This window comes from Anser cygnoides, chromosome 8 (assembly GCF_040182565.1).
Source record: "Anser cygnoides isolate HZ-2024a breed goose chromosome 8, Taihu_goose_T2T_genome, whole genome shotgun sequence".
NCBI lineage: Eukaryota > Metazoa > Chordata > Aves > Anseriformes > Anatidae > Anser > Anser cygnoides.
Window position 1 is genome coordinate 3,410,803 of NC_089880.1, and position 25,201 is coordinate 3,436,003.

At 36.7% G+C, this 25,201-nt stretch overlaps 1 protein-coding gene across 4 annotated transcripts in view; it reads right to left on the bottom strand.

The window, feature by feature from the left end:
* DPYD (dihydropyrimidine dehydrogenase) overlaps positions 1 to 25,201 on the bottom strand; it is a 352,519-nt gene that overhangs the window by 153,629 nt on the left and 173,689 nt on the right. For all 4 annotated transcript variants that reach the window (XM_013186603.3, XM_048067133.2, XM_013186607.3 and 1 more), the window contains 2 exons: positions 18,401 to 18,585; positions 10,476 to 10,691 (listed from right to left, as the gene is read on the bottom strand). In XM_013186603.3, coding sequence (XP_013042057.3) covers positions 10,476 to 10,691; positions 18,401 to 18,585 — 401 coding nt within the window. The remainder of the gene's footprint in view (positions 1 to 10,475; positions 10,692 to 18,400; positions 18,586 to 25,201) is intronic.

The window sequence follows — 25,201 nt, forward strand, 5'->3', positions numbered from 1 at the left end:
TAGACAATGGTTATGGTGGTTGATGAGCATCCTTATTAACAGACATACTTTTTCAACATACAAATAGAGTATCCCAGGAAACAATATCATTTTGTGACTCCACTGAACAAATTACAATGCAATGATTATTGCCCTGGTCAAATTGTGCAGCTTGGTGAAATTCTCTACACATTAATTTTGGCATTCTGTGTTCATTAGCCAAAATTTTGAAGGAAAGCATCTTAAGTCTAAATTCTGCCTAAAACACGAGAAGAATATTTGCCACTGCTTTTCAAACATTACATGCTTAAACTGCATTTTATTTACACCTTCCAGTAGCTTTCAGCTAAATTCCTCATTGAGCCCACTGCCATGTAGCTGGAGAAGGCTAACAAACCCCTCAGTGCTTACATGACAACCTTTGTGCAAATGCATCCTTATTCTGTCATCTACTGGCAGCGTGCTTTCCAGTCCTGTTCTCTGCCAGTCCTTACCAGTTTGCCAATTACACAAGCTGCTTCCCAGACATCAGACGAAAATTCCACAAGACTGCTGTGCGAGCGTACCCTAATTAACCATCAGCTTAATTAGACAATTTACTGTGTAATTAGCAGGCAATTAGTCAACACCTCTCAGATCTTATTGACTGCTGTGACAGCCTTCCTTACTCCACACATTCCAGTACGCTACCACGACCATGATCCCAGCGCCATCCTGTACAACAGCAACGCTTCCAAAGGAGGGAAAATCATATTACATAACAAGAGGGAGAAAAATCAATAGATAGCCTGTTCATTTATTGAACTGACGTCTAGCCAAGACTTTGGTTTTTATAGCAATAGCAGGTCAGCTGCTAATGAAAAACCAGCTGGCTACAACATTACTTTATGTCATTTTCATTTATAATGTTTCAGTGATTTTGTTTGAAAACACTTAGATTCCACTGAATTATCAAACAAGTCAGTCAAGAAGAAGTTAAAGTAATAACGTGTAAACTTACTTTATGCGTATGGTTTATGCACATGGTAGAAAACACCGAAAAGGTACTGCTAGCTGCTTTTGGTAGCTATAACTAGCATTATAATTCACTGTTTCATAGTCCAAATTGTACCAGGAAAGTTAGAGAAAAGCAGATTAGCTTTAGGTTTAAAAAGTCAATATTCAAAAATAATTTAATTGCATAAACGTAATTCAGTAACAATATATGTATATATTAAGTAGTATAAAATCCCTCATATGAATCTGACACTTATAATACACAATGAGAAAATGTACATACTATCATAATACATATATTAAGAGAATATTAAAGATGTGCTCTCCTTTTTCTGTAGACCAAAAACTGGATTTTTCAATTAGCTGTGACAGTAGCATTTTGGATAATTCTTGGAGTAATAATTCCAAAGTTCATGGGATGGAGACATTTGTCTCCTGATGCAATTACCTCTAGAATACATATTCACAAAAATCCTACACTTTCTTACTGAAGGATGAAGTCTGCTAAAAGCACAATCTCTATTGTAGTGAAAGATTTGGACAATTATAAAATCTCAAATAATGATAAGAAGTGTTATTTACAATACACGGACATATATATTTACATTAGTAATGAGTATTTTAACATAAGAAACTCTCATGTTTTTTAAACATATGGGACTTCATTCTGCTTTTATAACAATGCCAGTCATTAGTAAATACAATTATATCACTATGAGATTTAAAAAGCAGCTCTTTGCTTTCTTAACTTCTTGTGTGGGCAAATCAGATGTTAAACAGAGCCCTATAAGTTTCATTTACCAACTGGGAAATTACTGACCTGAGATAACCTGAGCTTTTAGGAGAAGCATGGTGCTTCACATAAGAGCTACTCTGGTATAACCAAAAATCACTTGAAAAATGATTAAGCAAAAACCCTGTAAAAATCCATGTGTGGAAATATACGCTAGATTAGAGATATATCATTTCAGCTTACGTCTGCAAACTTTTTAACATAAGCTCCAGAACATAAATGTTTGACATTGATTTTAGAGTGTCCACATTGAGTCAATTTGGGACCATATTTCTGTGGACGCGTTCAAAGGCTGTATGGGATGCTTCAGCCCTCTTCTCCCAGGTGGAGATGAGGGAAAAGTGTCCGTCCAACAGCCAGTCTGCACCATGTGCACAGCTGACCAAAAAGCAACTAGCTGGTGCCCAGGGGGAGAAGGCATGGTGCTAGAAGCATGCCTTCCTCTATAAACCTGCAGCCCATTATTTTTAGTGAGCAGGGGTGGAGTCCCAAAGCTTCACCTAGATTCCTGCAGAAGCCAACGTTTGGCCACTGCTATCTACTTCACGTACAGATTCTGAATATAGACCTCAGCAAAGATGCTGGACTATAAACTGGAGCAACTGAAGTGTAAAGATAACTTTTTCCTCGTTCTCCTTCAGTACCTTAGGACACCTATCAAAGTCATTACATTCTGAAGATTTTATCATAATGCAAATGTTGAAATGAGGAAGATAAACCACTGAAACATGCATTTGGACAAATAGGGATGGGGGTAAGGGTGGAGGGGGACACTCAATGACTTGATAAAAAAAAAAATGGGAGAGAAACTTCTGAATTCTATAATAACAAAATAAAAATTTTAGTTCTTTCCTGAAAGTCTCTGGATATCTCTTACTGTGTATCATAACAATTTCACTACCCACACCCCACAGAAATAAGTTTAGGTCATTTATGAGAAGGAAAGTCTAAAGTGTTAAATACAGCCTTATGCTGTGAATGTCTTGGAAAGGCATTTTTAAAATAGAATCATGATGAAAAAATATAACACAATTTTTCTAAGAAATTATTGAATAGATTAATAACACTAAAGAAGGTTTTATGCAGTCTGTTGTTTTGAAGAAAGCAAAACACTAAAAATAGGCTGCAACAAATCTGAACTGAGAATGAAACTTAAGTGTAAAAAATCTAAATTTCAGAATTACACTTGGCAATTTCTAGCTTACATTGAATCTGCCTTTTTAGCTGAATTCCTTTCAGACACAAAATTACTGGAGGTAGCACCAAGATTACTAACAATCTTCCAAGGACTTACGAAACAACTACAGAAGATCGCGTCTGAATGATATTTGACACAAGTACATCGCGTACATGCTTTTCAGAATCTTGTTTACTCAAGATGTGATATTCAAAAATGTTGAGTACTTCAGATACAGCCATCAGGAGCTACAGATTCTTAGCAGTTTTGAAAAATCATGAGTGTGTGCTCTTTGTCTCTCTCTCTCTCTTTTGTTAAATATTTGCATACATTTTAAGAAGGAAGTAAACAAAACAATAGTAGCAAAGAACTGAGCAGCCTCTTCAACATAAAAATAAGTACCATTGAGACTTTTAGCCAACTGTCATATTTGCATCCATTCTGTTTGATAAGCTAGTAGTTGGACTATTATTACAAAGGACATCTCTTAAGTACTGGTCCAGTTCCCAGATGCAACATATTATGACTCCTACTCTTGGTAGATATTTTTATAGAAAGGCTTATGAAACAAAATACTTAGTATTACAATCTTTACACTCTTCTAAACTTCACTGAAACTGCTTCTCAGTTGTGCCACTTTAACTGCACAAAATGTTTCATTAAAATTCTGGTTTATAACAAGTTTTTATTCACCACCTGCCCAAAGCTCAAGGTTAATCCTCAAATTTAGATTATGTTGGTCCATTGTTGCTGCACTGTTTTAAAACATTAGTTCAAAATGAACACGAAATAAAAAATAAAGGATCTCTAAATACTCTGTAAAAAAGCCAAGTAGACAAATGGAAAATGAATCCTTAGATAAATACATGTGAGGAACCTGTAGCCTACCAAGAACCAGTTTTGACATGTAACTAATTTTACCTTTGATGGCCAGATTCGTGTACAGCTTTAAGGAAGCTATGTCATTGCTGGCTTAGAGGCTCTATGGAATTTATGAAATGAGCTTAAGATGCATAAGACAATTTTACAGCCAAGCTCTCTCTGCTCCATGAGGGTGAATGGAAGGAAAAGTGAAAATATGGAAAGTGGCTTGCTGATCTGTTCGTAGAAATCTCTCCTGCAGCACGAATAAGTTCTGCTGACACACAGTTCACACACCTGTGTGACAGATCCCTCCTTCCCTTCCACTGCTGAGTTGTCAGATTGTGTTCCCCACCTTGGGATAACAGACTTCACCGAGGGAGACTGTGCTGTGGCTCTCATTGAAGAAGAAATGGAGCATTTCTGCCATATTTAATGCTACAGGAAGAGTGCAACTAGACATTTGTTCAGAGGCTTATCTTTTTTTTCTTCAAAGTAATACATTACAAATGCCATTTGTTCAGATTCACAGCATGATTTTTTCCTTTTTGTACTCAGATAACACATTTTATATATAAAAATATTCAAATAAAACACAATGTTGTAGTTACAGCACTTAAAAAAATAATTACACTTAATTACATTTCTCTGGTCTTTTACATCATCTGTTAAACTATTAGTTTTATGTGGTGATCTAAAAAAAAAAAAAAAAGTAAATATTGGGAAACAACCAAGCTGATATTTCTTATTAACATTTTTTTCAGAAATATAGAAGACAATAATTTACATTAAGAACACATAAGAATGTTAAGACCATTAATAATCATTTTAACATTTGTAAAAACAATAAATAATTCAACTTACAGAGCTTTGTATGCAAAGGAATCCTGTAAAATGCCCACTTTTCTGTTCAAATAATGTAGTTAATAAAAGTTGTCTGATGTTATTTAGTAGAAAGGCAAACAGTCCTTTTTATATTTGACATTAACAATCTGATCATTTGTCTCCCCAAAGAAAGCTCATACAGCTTTCATACAGACCACACAATAAAGAATAGTAATATTTCTGTTTACTGAGATATCAACTGGCATTTCGTCGCAAGTCAATGGTCTATCTTTGCTACAGCATACTAGACCACAATCTGGCACCTACAAATGTCAAGAGTATAAAAAAAATTATAGGATAGAAATCAAAAGCATGTTCTAAATTCCTAAAAAATAAAACAAAGTTCACCTAAACATATTTGCTGCAGAAATCAGTACAATATTCAGCTGTCAATCTCAAAAAACAATGAGGGAGCAATGCTGTCAGTAGGACAGGATAATAACATTTCAAGCAGATGTTCAGGCAGGGCTCTAATTCTCACTGAACTCCCCTGGTAAGCATTTAATTTCTTTATCATATGCAAGCTAGGCAAATTGTACTTCATCAAAACTGTATTGTGAAATATTAATATTTCATATTATAGCAAAACTCCATAGAATAACCTTTGTCATATTAAGAACATCAGAATTTCAAATGTCATGGTTCTGCATTTTAATGCATCTTAAATAGCTTTTTGGCTTGGCACCATAAATTATAACTAGTTTAATCTAAATTACTGTGCTGTAATATCATACAAAAATATACATTTTGTAATACAGATTCACTTCTGTGAAATACTAATGTTATGGAAAACAATGCATCATTGTACTATGATTTTTTTTTCTTTAGCACTTCAATTATAAAGTGAGGTGTACATAGTGCAAATGTACAGAGACAACTAGTTAGTGGCAGAATCTGTATATTATAATAGCAGCACACAGAAGTGCCATATATACACCAGGTAAACTAATGAATTCTCTACCAGCAATTGTGTTCATTTAGAAATGGTTCTGAAAACATATTGTAAAATTTACTTCAGTGAATTTTATAAACATATAATATGACTAGAAAGTTTTCTCTGCTATGGATTCATTCAAATATAATCTAGTTTTAATTGTAGGTTTGTTTTTAAAATCATCCATGCAACTTTCTTCATACACAATGAAAAAAAACATTAAAGATTAAAAATGAAGTTAGTCTGCATGTTGATTTCTGCCGGTTCTCATAATAAAGGCAACTGCTTCCACATTATTGAAAGCGACAGCATCACAAATCAATGCATGTCACAACAGAATAAAGACAGATGTATCTGATTAATCAGAATTAAATTTTAGAAGCGAAGGAAGCATCTAAAAATCAAAGCAAATATTTCTGCTATCCCAGTTGTTTTTCCTCTTTCTAAGCAGCCCATACAATGCAATGAGAGAACAATAAAGCCAGAATTGAGATGATGGAGCCCCAGTTTCTGATATAAGCTCACTGTGGTGGTGGATATGTATAGAGAAAAGGCATGCAAACTTCATATAACCTCTGGCTTATTTTGGTACTATGTTTATACAAACTTTCTGATTACAGTTTTTAATGTAAATTTTATGTACTAAACAGTACTCAGCAATAAATTTGAAGTAAATAAACCAGCTCAGAATAACAATTCTACTAAAAACTCCCACTCTTTGTTACTTGTTTAATTAATACAGGATTTTTCATTCTGCAGGTAGTTTTCTGTTCTTCTAAGTTCTAAAAGAGGTAATGATTGAAATTCATTTCTTTGCGGACTCCATGATATGCAGCTCTCCCATTTCCCTTCAATAGCTCACCAAGAGAATGTACAAATAATAGTTTGCAGCACAGTTATCTGAATAAGACAGAAACACTATTTGAACCAACAGAGCAATGAGCTGTTGATTCTGCAGTGAAAGAGTGAAGTCGTGAGTGTAGGAGAAGGTGTGTGTAACAGGGCTTTTTTATTCTGTTACCATTTTTCTTGCCTCATGATAGTCCATTTTAAAAGCAGCTATTCTCATTTCTGGAAAAAAATCAAATCTACTTGATACTAATGCAGTTATGCATACATGTTTGGTTTTGTAAATACAAAATACCCTCCCTCTTCACAGATACCTATAAACATATACAGGTACAGTAACCTGTATTTAATATTTGTATTATACTACAATATGCACTACCTTCTAAAATATTTACAGTGCTATATACTTAAAGGCATATCTATTCTGAAGGAATTTCATCTATTTCTCATTAGCTTTTTTTTTTTTTTTTTTTAAACCTTTCAACAATAGTAGAGCAGTATGCAAGAACAAACATTTGCTGAATCACTCAGAGTTGAAATCCTCACCCTACAAACAGAAAACCCTACACAGGTTGTCATGAAGGCAATTATGCAGCAAAGTACGTGGGTGTTTGAAAAGGGAGCGAGCATGGCACGAAACAGTTAGTGCTATGCTAACTCCCTCTGTAGCAACATGTGATGCTTTCAAGGTGAGGTCAAGACAGATGAGGGCTGGGAAAACTGGGGGAGTAAATTATGGTCCAGGGGCTACAATTGCACAAGTGCTATCCAACAATTTGCTTGTACAAGAACACATAGCCTCTCATGGGCTGCAGGGATCCCTAGCCTAGCATTTTACAGGAGTTTTTTGTGCTAGACAGTGAAAGAGGGAAAAGGAGTGGAAGTTCATAGGAAATGAATGCTCTGTCTTATAAGAATCACAGCTCTCCAACCTGAGTCCTTTTATCTCTGTCCTTGGATCTCCTGCAGTGCTTTATCGGTCTTTTTTTTTCTCTGTTCTTATTCCATCACACTGCAGTTAACGCATGGAAATCTGTAGACAGGCTGTATGTGCTTTCCATTTGCTAAACATCACTCATATTTACCCGGCATCAACCACTTTACCTCAAGTGCCAAAGGATGCCAAAGGTCAATAGGGAAGTCAACCTCTAGTCAACCTCTCTGGCCAACCTCTTTTCTGTGGTTTGTGGGGACAGGACAAGGGGTAATGGCCACAAGATGGAGCACAGGAAGTTTTGCACCAACATGTGAAAGAACTTCACGGTGAGGGTGACGGAGCACTGGAACAGGCTGCCCAGGGAGGTTGTGGGGTCTCCTTCTCTGGAGATATTCAAGGCCCGTCTGGATGCCTACCTGGGCAGCCTGCTCTAAGGAACCTGCTTTGGCAGGGGGGTTGGACCCGATGATCTTTTGAGGTCCCTTCCAACCCCTACAATTCTGTGATTCTGTGAAGTCACTGGTTTCCGTGCCACTGACAGAGCATGGTGGTGAGTTCAGTGACCAGCCCTGGAAGAAGCAGTGTTTCTGCTACTGCTGAGCTCCCTACAGTTGCACAGGCAGTTTATGTTTGGCCTTTAACTATTGCAAATATGAAGGGGAATCACAAGTTAAATCTAAACAGGACAGATTAAGTAAAACAACAGGGATAAACGTAGAATCCTGCTTGTACCACATACAACCAAGGCTGAAGTAGAGGAGTTTCAGCTGCCAAAAACTGTGTCCAGAAAGCTCCCTTCCTCCCAGAAGTGGTTCTGTTCTTGGAAACTAATCTGGGGAGCAGCTCCACCTGCTCCCACAGGCAATACAGGCTCAGATCTGGAAATCTTTTTTCCTGGCCCTGCTACACAGTTAGCTGTTACTAGCTTGGTAGGACAATAAATCTGAAATCTCTACTTCCACAGGTACTGCAGACCACGAGAGCATTCTGCTCCCTGCTGAACACCACATAGGATTTGCATCTATGTGATTGGAAGCTAAGTTTATTTAAAAAAAAAAAAAAAAAAAAGTAGCATGTTATGCCAACCTATATTAAGCCAAACTCTCTACTAATTATTTGTTCCAGCATTAAGTCAACAGAGCAGTCTTTGTGTAGTACTCATTGCTCAAATAAGAACTGCTGTACCTCCCTGAGCCTTTCTTTCAATTTGAAATATTTATTTTTGTAGCATTAATTACCATGATAGTATTACAAATTGAGCAGTTTTATTTCTGCAGCACCTTGCAGCCAAGCATCTCAAATCATCACAAATACTAAGGCATTACCCTTGTGGGAAGTACACTATTGGGAAGAATATAATGGTAGAAAACTAGCTAGTACTTTGGTGGGACAGTGCTACTGCACACTGCAATATATGATTCAAGAAATCCTCTCTCTAGAAAGATCTTCACCCAATTCATTCTGCCAGAGCACGGCACTCATGTTGCAGTCACCATTTCAGAAACAATTCAGAGAGACTGTGCTGCTTACTGGAGTACCATCATCACTTCCTGCAACATGCAAGTCTTTCCTTCTGAATTACCACTCAAAGCTGTAACACAGTCAGTGTCTGTTTAGCTCTTGAGAGACCCAGTAATCAATGCACAGTCTAGCAGGACGGCAAGCATATCAGCAATAACACTGATTAATAAATAAATCTCAGTATTTGCTATGTACTTGCCTTCAGCCTAGGCACTGAATAATTACAGCTGACAGTATGTTATATGCATAAGTCAGTTACAAACACACTTGAATGACATTTATGTCCTAAAAAGTGTTTTAATAAGAAACCCTGTGAAGTAGTTTGGAATCTCCATTGCAATCCAAATGAGCACTGACTTCCTTGGTGTACCTCAGGCGTAAGCAAGAGAAGAAGCCAGTCTGACATATTTTACATTATGCTCTAGGAATACAGCACTTTGTCCTTAGACCTTCCTCATTGTTACAGGGTCACCCTCTGAGGTGGCAGAGTAAAAAAAAAAAAAAGAGCCTTTTCTCCTTTTCTCTCCTGCTAAGCTCTCCATCCACTAATCCACTTTTACTTCTCATCTCTGAATCAAGAATAAAACTCCCTTGTTTCCAAACGTATTTCAAAAGCTCTCTTCCCTGCATACTACTCTTTGTCATTAATTGACAACACATTGCCATCATTCACACTTACTCAGGCTTTCCCTCTGATCCTCTTCCTCCCAACACAAGTAATCCCAACCCAAATCCTGTTTCCTTCCTCTGGAATACGTTTCTCAAAATTGTCCTTTTGTTTCACTGTCTAAACTTCTTGCTCTAAGTCTCATTTTGCCATTTGACTGTTGTAACAGAAAGCCCAGTCTACAGGCAATTCTCAGGTCAAATAATCCAAATATACACTTTAATAAAAATTGCTTTGAGAATTTGTTTTAGGTGACATACCGAGCCATAGTCTTCATGAATTTATTCTAAATCCTTCCTCTTCCACTTCATCTTACTGAAGCATTATCTCTGCACTACAAACCTTCAGCAGAACTAGTCCCTCCATAGGCTTGTTTTATGTTGCTTCCATCTTTCTCTTCCACTGCCCACCCAGTCTCAAGCTCACACCTACATTATCACATTGCAACTGGAACTCAATTTCAATGGCTTATCTTGGCAGTCCTTGGCAGGGAAACAGCCTTTCATGAGTTGCTTGATGAAGCTGTTACTCATTCCCTTTGCATTCTGATCCCTCACAGAAAACATTTTCACTGCAATGTTTAAAAAAGTACCATTACTGTTACTAGCTGGTTAATATTTAAAATGTTGTTGAATAAAAGGGAATAATGTAAATCCTTTAATTGTAACAAACAAACAAAAAGACAAACAGAAATTGTTTCACCTTTACAGTGCACTGCTGGAAGCTCCAAGCTTATTTAAACCCACACGATGCACCATACATTTCCCTGCTTATTCTTTTCTACAGGCTAGATAGTGAGACTCCTAAAAGATTCAGATATTTCAAATATACAAAACAATATTTACATGCTAAACATGGCTTAAAGTATTTTCTTACCTTATCCAGGGAGAATGTTTTAGTGACAGCAAAGCCCCAACCAGCTTCAAAAGCTCTTCGAATCATTGAAGAACTCGTAGCAGGGGTTGCACTGGCAATGCCAAAAGGATTTGGAAACTTCAGTCCAGCCATTTCTACACTGATGTCTACTAAATCTATAGGAGTATAGAAGAGTGGTAGTTCTGGAGTAGTAGAAACTTCAGCACCATATAAGGACTGTAAAAAAAAAAAAAAGTAATTTTTGCTGATTCATTTTTATATAATTTACTGTTAACCTTGATAAGGGAAGCATTCATATATAATAACAATTTTTTCAATAATTCTATTAGGTGTTCAGGCTTGCAAATCAGTAAAATATACAAAACACTTGCACATGGAACAGTTTCTGTCCAAAAAGCATTCATGCTGAGATATTATGCCATGTTGAAAATAACGAAATAATAATAATGAAACAGTTATTTCATATCTTGTACTGCTAGCCTGGTTCAATCCAAAGGTTTGTATGGACTTTCTGAATAGGTAGTTGTTTCCTACAGCAGCCAGTAGTAGTGAGGTTAAAAAAAAGGAGAAAAACACACATACGCATAGGTGAAACATGAAAAAAAACAAAACAAAACAACAAAAAAAACCAGACCCCTGGTGTCTGACAGACCCAGTATTCTTCTCAGCTGCTGACTTATGAGAAGTGGACGTTAGGAAAAGTTTCTTCACCAAGGGGGTGGTCGGGCACTGGGACAGGCCCCCCAGGGCAGTGGTCACAGGACTGAGCCTGCTGGAGTTCAAGAAGCATTTAGACAATGCTCTCAGACATACAGTTTGATTTTTAGGCAGCTCTGTGCAGAGGTGGGAGTTGGACTCAATGATCCTTGTGGGTCCAACTTGGGATATTCTACGAAATGTAGGGACTTGCAGTAAATGAGGGGAAGCATTCAAGGGCAAGATCACTTTGCAGTCTGTCACCCTTGACTCAGTATACATGGAGTTACTGCACCTTTGCCCTCATCTCCTTTTTAAGATTTTATGTATCCTATGCCATGGGATACATATCAATACATGCAAATCTATTATTGAATAAGAACACTTCAAGAGTGACAAAAATTTGACCGATTTGGGATCAAAGAAGAACATACACTTTATGACTGTAACACCACAGTCACTTTTGTTTTCAGTTTTAAAGATGGCATTTTCTCTGGAGAGTCAAAGCAAAATGCTTTCAATATAAATGTTGCATCTAATACTGTAAAAATTGTAGAGAGTAAATCTTTTCCCATGTGCAGATACCGAACAGCATCCTAATCAGGCTGTTGTAGGTAGAATTAAAATCTTTGCTCACTCAGATGCTTGAGTCAATAAATACAACAAAATAAGGCAGGAATTTCTAATACAGTGAAGCTGTATAGAGCCTGTGTTCCTAAGAAATTCCACCATAAGATCACAGCAGCTTCTTCTAGCCTTAAAAGAAAGCAAATAAACAAACAAACAAACAAAAACAAACAACAAACCAACACCAAAAAACAACCAAAAAAACAACAAACAACACAACAGCAACCGACTTCTTCACCAGGACAAAAAGAACCACTGGTGGAGATGGAGGGAAGACTTTCCGTAAAAGAGTAAAAAAAATCTCAGCTACTTAAAAATTGCTGCCTCTGTTTGCTTTGTTGTTGTTATTGTTTGTTGATTTTTTTTTTTAAGAACGTATTTTTACCCTGTGTTATCCATGACAATAAGTATGGAGAGGATGACTTTTTTGCTTTGTTTTGGTTATTTTTGATTTAGTGCATTTTGTTTATGAGTGTTTCTAAACCTGAGTTCACTTATCTGTTTTGCTCTGGAGTTGCCCGGATTCATGCCTCACATTCTGACCCCAGACCTTAGATTCCTTGGACAGAGAGGATACATTTGGGGGTTAGATTTTCTGATTACGATGGCATAAAAGCAATGAAAGTGGTGAAATTACTCTACCCTAAATGATGTGAATCTGAATGTGTCCCTAATGGAGGACATTTTGAGAAAAGCTAATTTTTGAAGATCCCTAGCACTTGGGACCCAACTCCCTTCAGTACTGTGACCTCACCCAGCTAGCAGCTGTTTCAGTCACTTTATAATAAGCCAGACAGCCACCCACATCCTCCCTTCTAAGTCACACACTGCCTCCTGCATCTCTTACTCCACTGGACTTTTCCTACACTGGGAGAATACAAACATTTAGAAGAACAAACAGCCCTGTACTCTACCTGTAAAGAACTTTTGTTAGCTAACAAATCAGGAAAAAAAAAGTAAAGAAATTATCTTTAAATTTTTTTAAGGTTTGATTTCACCCTTTTATTTATTTTTATTTTTTTAAGCCTTTCTTATCTAAAATTTCAACTGCAAAATGTTGTTTGTTATGCCAACATAGAAATTCCTGGACTGCAAGACTGAAAAAAAATCATTTTTTAAATGGTAGCACTTTTTTTCCACCTACATATTTGGAAGTTGGGAGATCTGCTGAAACTAACATTGATATATTGAACTCTTACACTAAAGTCTTTGAATCTGAATCCGAGAGAATGACAGCAAAGAAAGACTTATGGAAAGGCTTTTGGCCAACTCCATTGTATGTGCACATGTGAGTAATAAACATAATTTTCCATTTTAAAAGCAGTTTTTGTTAATGCGTTTGGTATCCAGAATTGTTCAAATGTTCTCTGTGAATATATTTCAGTGAATGACTCACAAACTACTCATTAATTGTATAACTGTACAAATTGATTGCTATAAGCAGATAGAGACAGACAGATAGGTTAAGTGCTTAAAATGCAGCTTAAGTTACATTGTACTGTTTCTTTTCCCAAGAAGGACAATTTAACCTCTAAAAGCTGTTCTCACCTAAAATGAGTGTAGCGTGAAAGTTAATCTTAAATACAGACCCGAAATGAGCTGTGATAATGCAGAAAATAAATCTAATGCAAGAGGAAAAAAAAATATACTAAAGCACTGAAAGATTTGAACAAAATGATTGAATATATCCACGCAAAAATAGGCTTTCCCTCCTGCATGCAAATTGGTCATAAACAATTTCCCTAAACATTTGCAAACAGGCCTATTCTTCCTGCCAAACAACCCTCACAAAGAGCAAAACCATCACGGATTCCACCTAGACACACTCAAGGACCACAAGATGTGTCTAACGGTTTGTTGTGATGAGGTGAACTGGGTGGAGGTAGCAGCACTGGAGGAAAATAATAATAATAATAATAATAAGGTTTTAATGGAATAAGCCAGGTCTTTAAAGCATACACAGGGGCAGGACGCAGCTAGAGGTTCAGTAGCCAGTGGCTATACATCCTTGCAGATTTATCTTCCTCCTTCCTATCACTTCCCTTTTTGCTCTATTTATTTTTTGCTGGGTTTTCCTTTCAGCACAATGCTTATAAAAGAAATAAATTTACTAAGACCTGATGTGTTGCTTTCTACAAAGCAAAACTTTTGGCAAACTAAAATGTTTTATATGTTCCTGAAAGCAAAATAATCTTTATAATGAAGGATTTCCCTGACATTGCACAAACAAATAGGAAAAGAAAGCCCGCAGGCAAGAGTTTATTTATAATAACTCTTCCCTTGATTTTTAAAAATAGAGGACAAAAAGTGTGGCCCAGTCTTCCTCTAATTTGATGCCAACCAGCAGAGCTAACAATATTGCAGGTACTTATTTTATTGTTCCAGGCACGGCAATTTTTCGGACACTGGATGAGGGTGGTGAAAAATCGCCAGCACACTGCGTGCAGCGTCCCTGCCCTACTCTAACCGGGATATGCCCAGAGGCAAAAGCAGTACAGTCTGTAGTGCAGGGCTCAGACAGGGTCTGAGCTTTAAACCTGATACAATTTGTGACATTCATTTTCTTTAGATGGAGAAAATTCTTAACCACACCGATATGGTCTAACTCCATTTTCGTGCCTTTAACAAAGATAGACTATGAAAGTGAGTAGCTGTATTACTGTTATTTTTCACAGAGAGCCTTCTCTACAAATCCTACTGCTTGGAAGAGTTTTTCTGAATACTTTCATCCCTCTCCTGCTTTCTCTCTTTGTAAGTCTGATCTTAAAACACAGCTTTTCTCCCTTACTTGTAAAGCTTTTCTCTCTCTCCAATTATCCATTAGTTAGCTTCATTAAATACATTTACGTTATTTCACACAGAATGGTTCGAAGGATGCCTGGAGATCATCTAGTCCAATATCCTTGCTCAAAGCAGCGTCAACTCTGTCAGCAGGTTGCTCAGGGCTCTGTCCAGTCAGACAGAGACTTTTTAATCCCCCTTCCTTTGTTTCTGGAACAGACATATTGCTTAGTCGATAGTAAGGAATTAAAACACCGGGTTTCCTGCACTTGCACTTAGTCCACCTTTCTGAAAATGTTTTGTTACTTGCCTCTATGCTAGTGTTTCACATGATGGTGTTCTAACCATTCAAGGAACTTTTTTTTTTTTTTTAACTTTGATTAGCATGGAAAGAAGGAAAGAAGCAGACAAGATAATTAACACCTTCAAAAACAAACTTCCAGTGTCTCTGGTATTGATAATGAAATAACGTACATTCATGCATGTCCAAGGAACATATGAGAATGGTCAATCTTCAAAAAAGAATCAACAACTATACTCTCCAGATACAAAGTTCATGTATTTTTTGACAGCATAAAGAGAAATTATAATAAATACACAACACTGGTTCCAAGTTGCACAGTAATGTGCTCAAAATTCATACTGAACAGCTTGCCTTAGCGAAGCGAAATTTATATCGGTTGTGATCCAGCCATCTATTCTTTAAGTACACGGTTACATTTTGATCACAATAAGCAAACAGACAAAAAGATTTAAATTTAAAAAAAAAAAAAAAGACTGCAAAAAAGAGAGGAAAAGTCACTTTATTAGAGGGATTTTAGTGAGAATAAGATGTCAGCTTGACAGCCAGATATGGGAAAATGCTCCACTGCTAAGTGTGTGAATAGAGCAGGAGTAAAGTATAAAGGCTGGCATCTTCCTGGTCTAGGAAGTCAACTTTGCTCTCAAGACAGGCATAGAAAATTAGAAGTTAGTCCTGCAATAATTGTGAATTACTCTGAATATAACTATTGTATTATTAAATCCCATTCACTGACCAAAAAGAAATGCACAGTAACTGAGACACAGAATAGAACAGCAGCCTATATTGCTTCTGCCCAGGATTATAAAGTCACTGTTGGACAAAAGTAAGGCCTCTGCAATCCCCAAACAAAATAAATCACCAAGACTAATTTAACTAAACATTTACATCATTCATGGCATAACAAAAAAGGCTGAATCCCCAAGAAATGTTGTGGATAGTATATAGTTGCATGAATTGGGCTGATTCTATTTGGATTTCTACTGACATGTAAAGAACTGTTCAAAGGCGATTGTATTTTCAAACAGGTTCTAATGCAGGTGCCCTTGGTTAGGTTTTGACTGGTTGTGTTTATACAAACCAGCCCGATACACACCTGCAGGCAACAATTTTTGAGATGAACCTGTGCTTAGCAGAGTGTGAGGAAAATGTTAAGAGGCAGGAGATATTTAGGCAACTAATGATGGAAGGTTTCCAGGGTTAGAGCTGCCATGAAGCTTCTGTAAATAATTCCCAGTTTTGAACATAAGGCATTTCTGCTGGAGAGTCCGTGAGTCTGGATCTCGTGCTTCACTTGACCATGTGCCAAAGCTTGAAATGGTTGGAGTTTCAGGGCACATATCAGGCCCATCTGTTTGCTTAGCCTTTTGTCTGGAGTAGGTTGGCGTAGCAGGAGCATGGCATTCAAATCGGGCATTCAGAAAGTAGTTGGGGCAGTGTTTTTGAGTTTCAGTCTTTGACATGGTCTTGGGTTGGTTGAGAAATCTTACAGCATATTTTTATTTTGCTAAAGACCGTCCGCATTATTTACAGAACCTGGTGCTGGGAGAGTTGGTGATTCTGGAAATGGCTACCTCTTTCTGTAACTAAAATGCAAATGGATAAAAGGAATCAACGTATTTAAAACCTATCAATGTATTTTAAATATGTCAATTCAGACACTCATCACAAGAAGGTTACTTGTCATAGAATCTCACAGTAGACAGAAAAGTAGGGACTTTGTAAGGGTGTTTCTTCATCTGATATTGGAAGTTTTCACAATACAGGGTAGTGGAACAAGCATACATACGCAAAAGGCATGCATACACACACACAGGTAACACAATTCTCACCTAAACAACAACTTTAAAATACAAACCCTCTTCTACTGTCTAACTTTTCTACCTGTTCCAAAAACAAAGTCAATTGCAAAATTACAGTGCTCTCCACCACAGCAACCAGATTTTACAAGGGCTGAACATCCAAATAAATGCCCTTGAGCTACCCATTCATCTAACAGCTGGAAAGGTGACACTTGACATTTGGAAACTTTCCTGTGAAGATTGCTGTAAGGCTTTCCCATTAGCTTCCTGGGGAGACTGTAAGGTCGAATAAACTGCCTTGAAACCTGCAAAGGGTAACGGAAATGCTCTAATATCACAAGCCTGCTTGCTTTAAAATTCTAATTCTCAAGCCATGACTATTCAGATTTCTTCCAAAGTATTCAATACATTCCAGAGAAAAAACAATGTAAGCTTTGAGGAGGAAGCAACATGTAAAAGGAGGGTTTTTAAAGTGATGTGTCTATTTATAGAGGCTAAGGAGGAAGGAAAAAAAAAAAAAAGGAGGAGATACCCCTCTCCCCTATCACAGTTACCCAAATTCACTGTGCACTGAGAAATTAAGCAAGCAGGTCAAGGTTTAAAGATGTTTCACACTCAGCATTTTCATAGGGTCTAAGAAGGCAGGACACAAACACTGCTTTAGAACAAGTGAGAAAAAATATGCACAGATACTAACAACAAGCTTTCAGTTGAAGTATTTTTAGGAAGTGAAATCAGACCCCAACAGCATGAAATTGCACAAACATGCAATCAGAGAGGCTTTGAGCAGATGGATGGGGGAGAAAGACATCGAGCTGTTACAGTCCCAACTTCAGTTGTTCAAATCTCTTTCTGTGGGAGAATGAATCATGTACCATGTTTCTAAAAAGTTCCTTGCACTATGAACACACTCTTTGTCAGCTGGTTCTCCACACACAGGCTGTGTCTCGTCTCTGAAGGTTCCTCTGCAGCTCCTCTAGACTTTGTGTTCTTTCTTTAACTACAAAAGGTAGGGCAAGCAGAGGTGCTCAGCAACATAGAAAAAGCACCAACAAGGAACATGCAGTTACCAGATTTTTCAAGTCTGTACCTCTTAAATTCCCATTTCTTAGATAAATCCTCCTTCGCATTATTTTCCTCTTTGAATTCAGTGCTTATTTTTTGTCTGGCTCATGCATCCACTTCATCAGCCTCATCAAAGCACACTTTGGTTCTGGTGTAGATAATCTGAGTGATCTGTAAACTGTTAGTACACTTGCACTCTAAAAATACTAAAAATGTCTTCCCCAGGTATCAACATTGACAGTATTAATTTTTTCTTTATGTAGGATTAAGTAGTTCTACTTTTTAAAATTGATGGGCTCACTTCTTTTTCCCCAGTTACCCCGAACCAGGATTTCTGCTTACACTGTGTATTGTGCAGGAAAGATTACTACCTTTGAGTGGAATTCAGAGCTGGGGGCAAAGAAAATGTTGCCTGGATTTTAATGCTAAGATAATATAAAAAAGCTGGGTTCAACTCCCCAAAATCAAGTATGTGACCCAAGTTGAATGAATCTGAAATGTACAAATCAAGACAATCTAGGTGTTAGCTACTCAAAACTTGCATATTTAATCTTTTTTTCTTTTCTTTTTTTCTTCTAAGAAGACATTTTAGCAATCACAATGAAGGTATCTGAAAGCAGATAGAAACTGGAAAAACACTTTTAAAGAATTACCTGTATGTATCTGTGCATGTACCAGGAGGCTTGTTTTCCATCATTTACTGATTCCACTGTAGTGTTAGCAAGACCACCGACGTCACCCCCTGCAAAAACCCAGGGTTCACTCGTTTGCATAGTTTCCGGATCTACTTCAGGAAGACCCCATCTGTTAAACTTGATAGGTGCCATGGCCTCTATGACTGCAATTAAAGAGAAGGACAAATATGTTAATAAACGAAAGAAAAAAGTGTTGCCTAAATCTCTCAAATATATACTAATAACAATTAGTAGATCAATTCCAAGACCTATTTTTTTTTCAATTACTTAAATGTGAATTTACAATAGACCTGAAAAATCCTATTCTATATACAAACATTTTGGTTGAGCTAATGAAGGTATGTAGTTATTAACAGGATTTGGACAGAAGAACATCATCTGTTCTATGGAATTGTTCTTTGGTAACATCAGAAAAATAAACCTTTGTGTCTGCATTGCCAGACGTGTACAAAATAAACAGAGACAAGATTCACAAGAAGTGACTGACTTCATACAAGAAATAATTGCTTTTAATGTTCTTTTGGTCACTAACCTCAAAACAAACTGTATCCCAGAAGCTGGGACTCACAAAGTCTTTCTCACTGCCGTTATTTATCTCTTGGGGAAAAAAAAAAAAATCCAGCACTTCTGAAAATCCTATTAAGGAACAACACTAACAAAGGAAAAATAGATTTTCCCCCTTTCCATTCACACAGAGCTTTGTACTGCACTTTCCACATCAACATGCTTTTCACCTGAAAAGCAAACATAAATACTCCTGTGCAACTTAATATACTGCATGCAATTTTTGAGGTTTAAAAATAAACAAAAAAAAGAATGTTTGCAATTTCTAGAAATTCATTTAGACTTCCAAAAATTTACTTGTCACATTTATTAATGCTCTCAACAGAAATGATACTCTGCTACTTTTTCACAGGTCATTATTAAATCTGATTTTAAAATTTCAGATGGGACATTTTCCCCACCAGGAAATGTTATGCTATGAAAGCTTTGGCTTTGACAAAGTGTGTTGATTTTAAAGATTTTTTTTTTTTCTGAAAAAAAGATAAATTTCAATAAAGTGAGAAACATTCTGAATTGTTATCTAAGCTAAGAACATTCTGAAAGTAAGTCATTTTGAAACTTCTGTATATTAAGAATAAAATAGTAAAAGCAATAAAAACGAAATGCTTACAAACAGTATATTTTCTACATATTTTTCGCTGCAATTTCTGAATTTTTTTAGAGCACTCATTAAGATATTCTCATTTTTTCATGTGAGAAAACAGCATATATAGGCATTCTACACATGAACTAATACTGTACTTAAAAACAATGCAGACAAAAAAATGCATGACATTAGAAAAATGGCATTAAATACAAGTAAACAATCAGAAAAAATAATCTTGCTCTGTTAATATGATTTTTATTATGCAAATTTTAAAATTACTTTATTATAATCACAAAGACATTTCAAAGTAGCTTCATGAAGAGAATCACATTTTCAATAAATATATTCAGCCATATATCAAAATGAGTTATTTTTGTGTAGCTTTAAGTCTGCATGAACTGAAGATTTTACAATAAAACAAAGCTTAAAATTGCAATGTCCCTCAGGGACATACCGCTAGCAGATGCATATTGCCAAGGTCAATTAAACTGATGTAGTTGTGCTGTCATATATGTAAAAGAGAAACCTAGCTTAAGACAAGAAAATTTCTCCCACACCAGTACAAGGGCAAACTCACAGTATAGCCCCAATGCATGCCCAAGTACACAGAGAGCTTCAAAGACATCTTTCCTGCACATCATCATGATGGAATTTTCTTCCTGGGTTCTGTATCTCCCATCACCTCTAAATCAAATATCACACGTGTATTTCAAAGTAGAGAGCTGTGCATAATCAGGGACAAAATAATAAAATAGGGAGCAAGACACATTGTCACCTGCTTATCATACCTATGCTCTCCTTCTCACCCTTGGCATATACAAATATCCATAGGACTCAAATCCAAAGTATTCTTTTTGCCACCGGTTCAGAATGCAGAATCACATACGACAGTTTTAAGCTGGAAGCAAGTTTTCATACCAGAAGTATATAGTCTACATGCAAGACCTATTGCTTGCAGAATCCTTCCTACCCCACATACAGTTTTAGCTTAACTTGGCAAGAATAATATTTGCCTAGTAGCGGAATCAAAAAGTTATGAAATTGTTTCCTCTTAAAATATTTAAATTATTGAAAGATCACACCAAACACAACCTTCAGAGTGAGACATTTGTCAGTCTGGGAAATAAGTGGTTTTCTTTCTTTCTGTCTTCATTTTTTTTTTAAAGGAAAGTGCTGATAGTAGTTTTATTATATTTCAGTAATATTTATAAATCAGTGTTAACCTTCTCTTTATGTCTCAGACTGTCTGTACTTCAAGAAAGCTTTTGATCATCTTATATTTGTCATACATGGGATAACTTATTGCATGCAGTGGTACCATCTCAGCATGTGGTCTTGACAGTTCTTGCAAGCTAAATACATATCGGCTTGTAAAGACATGTTCAGAAAAGAAAAAAAAAAACAAACAGATGAAAACTTGGTGTTGTGGGGTTTGGTGCTAGGGTTTGAATAGATGACTTGCTTCTCTGAGGCAGCACTGAACAACAGTAAGGGTTTTAGAGGCAACATACTATCTGAGGTGTAGTTTTCCGCAGGAAATGATGTAAAACTAGGAGTTCTGACTCCTTATTCCTTAACTATAGGGGAAAATAGGCATTACTTCTGTTACCCTTGATCTGTTGCATTTCTCAAATGCATCTTCAGCTTGTTTTGTGCTAAAATAGCTGCATGGACATAATTATATCAAAGCTTTTTGAGTGCAAAGAAGCCCCACATACCCCTGCTTGAAACACCTCCCCGGGGACTGGGGATTTGTCTGATCAGTATTTTTAAAACTAGGAAAGAACATTTCCCTTGTGGCAAGGTTGACACGGTATCCAGCAGCTACTTCCTTCTGTTTTTCTGAAAAGCTCCAAGATTTAGGTTAAGTAAAAATAAGGACATGATTTAAAGGCGTCTTATATAAGAGTTCCTAATGTCCTCACAATTTGGATCTGGTATCCGGGGCAACTGAGATGCGAGAGGGACCACTTTCTACACTGCCTGCAGGATGGAGGGGAGAACTTTGGGTGGGAATTTCTTCTCTGCCCCTGCAAGGTGTGAGAGAATCTAGGAGCCAAATGTGAGCTTGTAAGGAGGCAAACCCAACTATCAGTTCTCTGAATTGCTGCTTGACACTGAACAATATGCAAGCAATACGCTTTGTGTTTTTGTTGGTGCATGATTTGAGAAAGGGGTAAGGAGAAGTGTTTCTTTGCAATGGCTGCACCCTCACACTCTTTAAACTTTAAAAAGTAATATAGCTTTTCTCTTGGAGAATTCAAAGTGCAATCCTGTGGCTGTGCTGCCTTCTCCTCTATATCCTGATGAGATATTACATATAATTTGAAAGGATCTTTCTGTATGAAAGATAACATACAATTGAATTATTCTAATGCTATCAAGTGATGCTAACACAAATAACACCAAACAAAAGGACAGTTCTGAATATATATTCCACATTTGCTATATTCACAGAGCAAATAAACGCAAATGGAAAAGCAGCAGCATATTATAGCGCTTGCAAAAACAATATTAAAATATAAGTGAATACAGGAAAAATATTTTAATTAACAAAACAAATCAAATGGAAAAGATTCCTCAAATAAAGCTTTAAAAGTGAATCTGTGTGTGTTTGACTGCCATGACTAATTATGTATCCATGTAATGTGTGTTCAATTTGGGCTTATTTAAATAGCAGAAATGCTCATTAGCTGCAGTATATCTGTGAAGCTTCAATAAACAGTTTAATGGTTTTTATGTTTAACCAATTTCATAAGTTCCTGTAATTTTAGCTTTAGTAGCTCATTAATGTTATTTTTGATATCCATCTTACAGACTTCCTTTACAGTGAATAGTAGCATTACTTCAGAAAAATACAAATATACTGTATCTTTCTTAATCTCAAATGTAAAACCATAGCTATCACATGCACCAACAATCTCATTAACTGCTGACACTGCCCAATCTAGAGGCCCGGCAAACAAAGAAAGGCACAATCATGCTTCCCTCATCTCTGCCCCACTAACGTACTGAAACAGGATTAAAAAGTGGTTTGACTGGATAAAGCTGGGTCCAGCTGTCCTGGGAGAGACTCCTGCTGGAAGGCTGCAACTGACTGTTTTCTGCCTGGTACCAGGAGGCGGGTGTGCACTGATGGCTAACAAATGAAACAGCAGAACCCCTGCTCCAAGTTAAAACATCTTAACGAGTCATTACAAAGCTTCTTTTAGGCACTGGAAGTTGGAAACAACTCCAGAGTGTGGAACTGTTGCACTCAAACTCATTCAGTAAACCTATTTGTGGAGGAAAATCCTGTTCCAAATGAGTCAGCAGCAAAAATCCGACCTATTTCACTAGGAATCTTTTGAGTCTATATAAACTTCAGTTTTATATAACAATTTTTAAAAAAGCCTGCTGACCAGAGGTCTATTCTGTGGGTGAGAAGCAGATGCTGTGCTGGGAGACACCAGGTACTAGGTGGCTCTTGTGAATATCCCCAGCTGGGACATCACAACCACATACATCTCTTCTTCCCTCCTTTTCTTTCATTAGACAGTCAAGGCTTCAGTGTTTTGAGGTTGAAGCTATCTAGTCGTTTGTCAAGGCTGTATAAACTCAGCACTCTCTGCAGGTTTTCTGCCTTCCCTATAATTTGAAATTCTATGTTTATATGAAGTAAAACTTTTTTACTTCTGAGCTCAGAGCTCTGCAAGCTTTTGGCCTTTCCCTAGCAAATGCTTCTGAATCTATACAAATACTTATTAAATAGGAATGGATTAAATCATAAAATTGTAAACTAGGGCAAAATTTATCTTTTTGACATGTAGCACTATAGTAGGGGCTTAGTTATACTCTAGTAATAGTCTTCTGGTTTTGCTGCTGCAATTTCCAAGCAAGATGACAGTCATACTAAAAGTTACAGGAAGATATCTAAAAGTTGTATAAAAGTTGTTTAATAAAACATGTATTTTGCTCGCAGATCATCTACTACTCTGGAGCTGGGGGGATTTGCAGGATTGGCATTTGGAGCGTGTTTGGATTTTTTTGCATTCCCCCTTTTTTTTTTTTTTTGTCTCCTAGGGAAAATAAAATAGACATTGTCACTCTAAGATTCAGTGTTTTGGAAAATGGGAATACTTCCTCTTTCTTGCTGCCTGCTAAACAGAATGTTGAACTGAACTGAAGTTGCCAGTCCCCTATCCTGCACTCCATTTTGCAGTGTGTTTTAACCAAGACTACTAGTTTCCATAATTCCTTTATAGTTCTCCCCAGAAAGTACAGGTTCTCCTCAGAAATATAAGAAAATAAATCAGAACAAGGACATTTGTTCCAGTGCAAAATTTTGCAGTCCACAAATGTTATTCCCCTTTGCTTATCAGAAAAAAAAAAAAAAGAAAAAAGAGAGAAAAAAAACATTATTCAAAGTTTAGACTTTAAAACCAACTGGTGTGGTGTTAAATAGGATGTTGAGGCTATATGCAGTGCTATGGGAGTAGGCAGAATTACATGCGTATATATTGAGTAGCTGCAATGTAGAATGGTGCCAGAAGATATTTCCGTTATTCACTAACCCATTGTAGGCCTCCAGAATGACAAAGAGAGCAAAAGAGCAGGAACACAAGGAAAGGTACAAAATTCTACTTCAGCTGTTTATGTGGGCCAGTTATGATGGCTTTAAGAGTTTGGTAATCTATGCAATAATAATTAAAAAAAGGCTTGTGCTTGCAAAATCTTTTTACAACAACAAAGCAAAGCAAAACCTTTTTTTACTCCATCTGTAGTAGATTGATTTAAACTTTTTTTTTTTTTAATTGGTTTCAGTAAAGTGCTAATGTTCTTAAAACAGTCTAGAGGGCACCTCTCCTGCTTTGTCTATTAGCAACTTCCTGAGCATAAAATGGATTTAGGAGAACTGATTTCTTTTTAATTAATGATGCATTTGTATGATTCCCAGTGGGAGGATGAATATTTACTGGAACTGTTGCTTAAAAACACAATTAGCATTTTATTTTGACAAAAGAAATAAGAGAAAAAAAAAGACTAAATATCTACTGCGAGTGCATGGAGTCTCAGTTGCAAATTTAATAGCTCCCGTGCAAGAACAAGAAACATCTGGATAAGTGTAATAGACTAGAAAAAGCTTTTTAACCAATGGGCTATTTCTGCTCAGGCCAGCAGTCACGCACACACTTATGTCATGCTAAACAGAACTTTAAAACAGGTTCATCAAGACTGTCCTGAATGCTTTGCTGAATTGCGGCTAGATCTAATTTCAATGCCTCTGGTTCTCATAACATTTTCTTTATTCTTACATCAGTAATGCCAGCATTAAACAATATTAATAGGAATAGGAGAAATCCTGCTAGCGTAGCCTATACCAGCACCAGGTCATTGACCTTACTCTTTTTATGACCAACAAATAACATATTTATTCAACATGCATCTGAATCACCAGCCAGAGATTAATTCCGACTGGAAGGGCCCTCTGAAAGTCACCTTTTTCAACCCCTTCTTCAAAGACAGACCAAGTTGCTCAGGGCCCTCTCCAGTTTTGAACATCTCCAGTATTTTCTTCTCCATCTTTTGGTGGTGAATACCTGAATATCTCCATTTCTTGAATATCAAAA